The sequence below is a fragment of the Prinia subflava genome, chromosome 11 (assembly GCF_021018805.1).
Source record: "Prinia subflava isolate CZ2003 ecotype Zambia chromosome 11, Cam_Psub_1.2, whole genome shotgun sequence".
Taxonomy (NCBI): domain Eukaryota; kingdom Metazoa; phylum Chordata; class Aves; order Passeriformes; family Cisticolidae; genus Prinia; species Prinia subflava.
The window spans coordinates 23,027,085-23,034,236 of NC_086257.1; the positions used below are offsets into that span (position 1 = coordinate 23,027,085).

The window sequence follows — 7,152 nt, forward strand, 5'->3', positions numbered from 1 at the left end:
GTGTCCGTATGTCCCAGGGCCGGCCCTGCCTGCGGGGGGACCCGGCGGGATGTCTGTCCGTCCGTCCATCCTCCCGCCCCCGCAGCGCTCCCCGGTCCGCATTCCCGGGCCATCCCTCCTCAGCCCCGCTCCCTCCGCACAACCCGACGGCAGGACCCCGGCAAGGAAAACCTGCGATATTGGGGGCGTTTGGGAAAGGTGCAGGGTCAGGGATCCCCCCGCACCCCGACCCTGCCCCACGGGCGGCATCCCTGGGGAAGGGGGGGCCGCCCCTAAACCCAGCGGGGTTCGCTCCCTTAGGTCTCGTTCCCGAGTTGCTGCCAAACCCCGCCGTGCGAGCTTGTTGCAAGAACAAACTGTTGTGATTCCCCCTCCGGCCCTCTCTCCCCGCCTCCCCCCGTTCCGAACGGGGGGTGTCAGCGCACGGAGCCCGCCGTACCCCATGTCGCTCCCGCGTCAGAAAATGAATGATGCAGCAATTTAATTAGGAGGGAGCGGTGCGTCCATATTGCACCGGCGGAGGAGAGCTCGGCAGCCGGGGGAAGATGGTGCGCGGAGGCTGCGCCCCTGCCCGCGCAGAGCGGCCCCGGGGCGGCGGGACCCCGCGGAGCCCCCGGCACCTCCGGCCCGCGCCTCTGCCCCCGAACTTTTCGCTACCGAGCCGCGGTTCCAGTTAAGTCTCTCCCGGCCGAGCCACCGCGGGGTGCGGAGGGGGGATTGGGGTTCCGCGGGGGGCGCGGGATGCCCCGGGAGTTCCGCGGAGATCAGCGCGGATGTGCGCGCAGGGATGCGCGGGGCTCACTCCTGCCCTGCCCGCAGCCCTTCCCTCCCGGCTGGCGGAGCCCCCCGAGCCCCCCGGCGCATCTCACCCACCAACTTTCCGCCGCCGCGCCCCTCTCCGCGGCCCCGCCGCGCCCCGCGCAGCCCCGTTACCTGCGGCGGCTCCCGGGGCGGGCGGGCACCGCGGGCGCGGCCCCTCCGCCTCCGCGCACACGCCGGGAGGATGCGGGAGGTGCCCGGTGTCTCCCCGAGGTGTTTGGCTCTGCGGGAAGCTGCGGGATCCCGGCGAGGGTCGGGGCGGGAGCGGCGCCGGGACGGGAGGGCAGCGCCGGGCGGAGGAGGCGGTGGATGCGGGGGCAGCGGGGCGGCCGGAGCGGGACCCCCGGGCTGCTCCCCGCCGCAGCCCTCGGCTGGCACCAGCAGTCAGAGCAGCTTTGATTTCCTCCAGACTCGGGCTTTTTGTTCCTTTTTTTTTTTTTTTTTTTTTTTTTTTTTAGGAAAGGGGAGGGGGGCGGGCTGGGTGCAAATTCTGCCCCATCCCGGCGGCTTTTTTCCTCTCTCATTCTTCTCAGGTTTTTTTTCCTCCCCCATCTGCTCGTTTCCCAGTTCCCTTCCTCTCCGCCAACCAGCCCCCTCCTTCCCTCTTAAAAAAAAAAAAAAAAAGAAAGAAAAAAAAAAGGCAAGGGAAAAAAAAAAAAAAACTGTGTAGTCAGGGCTTCCCAAATGCGCGCCCCCGACCTGGAGCCGAGCGCGCCCCCTCCGTTTGTTCCCCTTCTTGAAGCTGATTTTCATGACGTGAGGAGCCTGATCCAGGGCAGGAGCGGCAGCGCACACACACACACACGCACACGCACCCGCGGCCCCGCACCGCGCACCCCCGCGCACACCGCGCACTCCCGCGCACGCCGCGCACCCGCGCTGCCGCCGCGCCCCGGCGCCCGCTCCGCGCTGCCGCTGCTGCCCGGAGAAGGCGGCGGCGGCGCTGGAGCCTGCAGCAGCCCCTCTCCTCCCTCCTCCATTGAGTGTGCCAAACAGCAGCTCTGCATCCTAAAGAAGATCATTGAGGGGCTCATTGCATTCCCAGCACGTTTCAGGCTTGCTTTTTTTTTTTTTTCCTCCTTTTTTTTTTTCTCCTTTTTTTTTCCTTTTGCCTCAGCTTCAGCAGGAGTAGAGAGAGAGGGAGAGAGAGCCACAGAGAGGGAGAGGCAGAGAGAAACCAGCAATCTTTAAACTCGAGCTTTCTTTTTTTTCCCCCTTCGTTTCTTTTGCCTTTTTTTTTATTATTTTTGGTAACGATGTGCTAAAATCTCTCCTGCAAACCGGTAAGTACAACCTTTCTGGATCCCTTTGTTTCCGCCTAGGGTCAAAGACACCCCCCTCTTCCAAAAAGAAGATATAATAATCCTCTTTATTTATTTTTTTATTTTTATTACAGCCCTTGCAGAAGAGAAAGAACTCTAAGTGGCTAATATTTTGCAAAGGAGACAGAGAGATTGATACTGCAATATAGCTCTCGTCTCTCTCCCTTCTCCCCAATTAGATGCTGGTTTTAATTGCAGAGGATATTTCTCTTTTCGTGCTTTCAACCATCTCCTCTTTCCCACAGGGGAGGGTTTCATTTGCAAGTTGATCCTAAGGATTTCTGTTCCTCTGGCATTTCTCTCCCCTAAATGCATCTTTCTGCTCTTAAGTTTGCGGATGGTGGGCAATTTTTTCTAGTTCTTACACGAGGAAGGCAAAAAGGACCTTTTTATTGGGAGATTGAGACTAGAAGCAATGATCGCTCCGAATCATTCTAATGGGCATTTCAGGGATTCAGGGAAGGCTGCATCACCACTGGTATTATTCCCATCCTTAGCGTTTCCCTGTGCCCATACATTTAAAATATCTGGTGGAAGGAAGGGTGAAACCATATGTTGAAGGAGCTGCATCTCATTAGGGCAGTATTATTTTCATCTGATTGGAGAAGAATGGTGTCCTCATTCGGAATCGTGTATAGTAGGATAGAGAATTTATCGGCTGGTAAGTGTCAAGGTATTTTTTTTTTCTTCCACTTTCAGCTTTTTAACCGGGTCTCCTGCTTGGTCCTGGGGGCACAAAATGCCCTAATCCAAGGCAGGCTGAGCGTTTCAATCCTAGGTGCCTCTTCAGCTGTCACTTCCCTTTAGATCTGCTGATCGCATGGGCATGTGCTTTAGAAAGATTAATCATCTCTAAATGCTTTAATCAGCTAAAATGACTAATATGTGGCGTGTATTTATCTGATAATATACCAGTTGCATTAATTCGGCGTTTGCGAGGGGAAGATCTCCTTGCCAGGCAGGGTCGTTAAGCGTTTGCTCCGGTGCAGGCACCGTGGGGATTTCTGAGGGGAGCCGCTGTGCCAGGGGCTCCGGCACTGCTCGCACATTCCGCGGAACTCGCGCGTGGAACGCGCGGAGCCGGGAGGGAGCCAGGCTCCAGGGCGGGGGTTCAATAACTTTGGGAGTTTGCATGGGTGAAGGATGCGGTGCGACACCGGAGGAATCTGCCCGCCCTCCGTGTGGTTCCCCCTCCCGGAGCCGAGGAGGGCTGTGATGGCTCCTGGGCTAAAATTGCACCCGGGGATGAGATCCGGGCAGTTCCGACGCCTGGGAAACGCGGAGAGACGCAACACGTTCGGTGTGCTCGTGGTGCTGTGCGGGGCTGCATGTGCTGTCCTCTTTATAGGTGGCATTTACCACGGGGAGGGGAGCACGGCAGGCTGCTATCGCGTGATGGAGCCGTCTAACATCTCCCAAGTATAAATCAGGGCAAGGCTCACGCAGCCGGCACCCCTGGAGTTGGTTGGGAACGTCTGCCCAACAACTGCTGAACTTTCCAGGAGCCCGACATGAGTCCAGCAGGTAGGGGCTTAGGAAAGGGAGAGGGGCAGGGCACAAATACTGAAATCTGTGTTTCTCTTCCCGTTGCAGTTTTGTAAACATCAACAAATGATGAAGCCTTCCACGGCAGAGACGCTTCATAAAGGAAGGATGTTGTGGATAATTCTTCTAAGCACAATTGCTCTAGCATGGACTACACCCATTCCCTTGATAGAGGACTCGGAGGAACTGGATGAGCCCTGCTTTGATCCATGTTACTGTGAAGTGAAGGAGAGCCTTTTCCATATACATTGTGACAACAAGGGATTTATAAATATTAGTCAGATAACAGAGTCGTGGTCGAGACCTTTTAAACTTTATCTGCAGAGGAATTCCATGAGGAAGTTGTACACCAACAGTTTTCTTCACTTGAACAATGCTGTATCTATTAACCTTGGGAACAATGCACTGCAGGACATTCAGACGGGGGCTTTTAACGGGCTCCGAGTTCTGAAGAGGTTGTATTTGCACGAAAACAAATTGGACATTTTCAGGAACGACACTTTCCTGGGTTTGGAAAGTCTGGAATATCTGCAGGCAGATTACAATGTCATTAAACGGATTGAAAGCGGGGCATTTCGAAACCTAAGTAAATTGAGGGTCCTTATCCTAAATGACAATCTTATCCCCATGCTTCCCACCAATTTATTTAAGTCTGTGTCCTTAACCCACTTGGACTTGCGGGGGAACCGCCTCAAAGTCCTTTCGTACCGCGGGATGTTGGACCACATTGGCAGGAGCCTGATGGAGATCCAGCTGGAGGAGAACCCGTGGAACTGTACGTGCGAGATCGTGCAGCTCAAGAGCTGGCTGGAGCGCATCCCCTACACCGCCCTGGTGGGGGACATCACCTGCGAGACACCCTTCCACTTCCACGGGAAGGACCTGCGGGAAATCAAGAGGAGCAAGCTCTGCCCCATGCTGTCCGACTCCGAGGTGGAAGCCAGCCTGGGCATCCCTCAGCTGTCCTCCAGCAAGGAGAACGCGTGGCCTACGAAGCCTTCCTCCATGCTGTCCTCCTTCCATTTCACCGCTTCCTCTGTTGAGTACAAAACGTCCAACAAGCAGCCCAAGCCCACCAAGCAGCCCCGGGCGCCCCGGCCTCCCCCGACCCCCCGTGGCCTGTACCCCGGGCCCAACCAACCGCCCGTGGCTGCCTACCAGACCCGGCCCCCCATCCCCATCATCTGCCCCACCGGCTGCTCTTGCAGTTTGCACATCAACGACCTGGGCCTGACGGTCAACTGCAAGGAGCGGGGGTTCCACAACATCTCCGAGCTCCTGCCCAGGCCCTTGAACGCCAAGAAGCTGTACCTGAGCGGGAATTTGATCCAGAAAATCTACCGCTCCGATTTCTGGAATTTTTCCTCCTTGGATCTCTTACACCTGGGGAACAACCGGATCTCCTACGTGCAGGACGGGGCGTTCATCAACCTGCCGAACCTCAAGAGCCTGTACCTGAACGGGAACGACATCGAGCGGCTCACCCCGGGCATGTTCCGGGGCCTGCAGAGTTTGCATTACCTGTACTTCGAGTACAACGTGATCAGGGAAATCCAGCCGGCGGCCTTCAGCCTCATGCCCAACCTGAAGCTCCTCTTCCTCAACGACAACCTGCTCCGCACGCTGCCCACCGACGCCTTCGCCGGCACCTCCCTGGCACGCCTCAACCTGCGCAACAACCACTTCCTGGCGCTGCCGGTGGCCGGGGTGCTGGAGCACCTGCACGCCATCGTGCAGATCGACCTGAAGCTCAACCCCTGGGACTGCACCTGCGAGCTGGTGCCGCTGAAGCAGTGGCTGGAGGCGCTCAGCTCCGTCAGCGTGGTGGGCGAGGTGCTGTGCGCCAGCCCCGAGCCGCTGGCCCGCCGCGACCTGCGCTCGCTGGAGCTGGCCGCGCTGTGCCCCGCCGCCCTGCGCCCCGCCGCCGCCGCCTCGCCCCCCGCCGCCGCCCCGCCGCCGCCCGCCGCCACCGGCGCGGCCGCCTACGAGCTGCCCCCGGCGGCCGCGGCCGCGGCCGTGCCGCTCTCCGTGCTCATCCTCAGCCTCCTCGTCCTCTTCTTCTCCGCCGTGCTGGTGGCCGCGGGGCTGTTCGCCTTCGTGCTGCGCCGCCGCCGGCGGAAGCTGCCGTTCCGCGGCCCGCGGGCGGAGGCGGCGGACCTGGGCGCGGTGCCGCTGCGCTGCCCGCGCCTCTTCCCCGAGGGCGGCGGCGGCGGCGGCGGCGGCGGCGGGGGCGGGGGTGGCCCCGGGGAGCGGTCCCCGGAGAAGGCGCCCCCGGCGGGCCACGTCTACGACTACATCCCGCACCCGGTGACCCAGATGTGCAACAACCCCATCTACAAGCCGCGGGAGGAGGAGGAGGCGGCGGGCGGCGGCGGCGGCGAGGCGGCCGAGCTGCTGCGGGGCGGCGGCGAGCGCGGCTTCGCCCACCCCGCCGGCCCCGCCGCCGCGCCGGAGCAGGGCAGCAGCTACCGCACCTTGCTGGAGAAGGAGCAGGAGTGGAGCCTGGCCGTGTCCAGCTCGCAGCTCAACACCATCGTGGCCGTGCACCCCCAGCACCCCGCGGGCGGAGGGCTGGCGGCGGGAGCGCTCGGGGCGGCGGCGGCGGGGGGAGCCCCGCGGGACCGCGACCGCCCGCCGCCCTGCGCCGTGGGCTTCGTGGACTGCCTGTACGGCACCGTGCCCAAGCTGAAGGAACTGCACGTCCACCCCCCCGGCATGCAATACCCGGACCTGCAGCAGGACGCCAGGCTGAAGGAGACCCTGCTCTTCGCGGCCGGCAAGGGCTTCCCGGACCACCAAACCCCCACAAGCGAATACCTCGAGTTAAGGGCCAAACTCCAAACCAAGCCGGATTACCTCGAAGTCCTGGAGAAGACCACGTACCGGTTCTGAGCGCCGCCCCGCCGCCCGGCCGGCCCCGCCGCCCGCGGGCAGAGGATACAGCTGTGCGCTCTGCCCCGCCAGATGTGCGCGCTGCGGGGCAGGGCCCTTCTCAGATCAGTAATCGACGAAGTGCCTTCGCAGACTTTTGCCAGCAGATGTTAATCAATCATTATTTTTTATACTGAAACTGAGACTTTGACTGTGCCATGTCTAAAGGTATATTATTATTATTATATTATTATTATTATTATGGGGGATCTTTGTATTGATCCTGATTAAGTAAATTCTATGTGTGTCTCTCTCTTTTTTCTTTCCCCTTTTATTTTCTTTATTCTTGTTGTTTGTTTTTTGTTCGTTGACTCTTTTTTTTCTCTTTTTGTTTTCCGTTGGCAGTAAACTTCCTTGATATTTTCCCTTGGAAGGGAGGGGGAGGGAAGATGGCATTTTCTGGCCTGCTTTCTTCTTGCCCATCATGGCACAGATTCTGTACATTTATTTAAAAGAGAAAAAAAAATGCAAAGAAGCAAACGAGCGCAGTTTGCTGCATGCCTGGAAACTGCAAGAGGGAAGGGAGGGGAGGGTC

General features: G+C 59.2%; 1 protein-coding gene across 1 annotated transcript; it reads left to right on the forward strand.

The window, feature by feature from the left end:
* Window positions 1-1,308: 1,308 nt before the first annotated feature.
* On the forward strand, window positions 1,309-6,713 carry SLITRK3 (SLIT and NTRK like family member 3). Its single transcript, XM_063408385.1, has 2 exons — window positions 1,309-2,802; window positions 3,735-6,713. The coding sequence occupies exon 2, from the start codon at window positions 3,753-3,755 to the stop codon at window positions 6,576-6,578; it is 2,826 nt and encodes a 941-aa protein (XP_063264455.1). The 5' UTR covers window positions 1,309-2,802; window positions 3,735-3,752; the 3' UTR covers window positions 6,579-6,713.
* The last annotated feature ends 439 nt before the right edge of the window (window positions 6,714-7,152 follow it).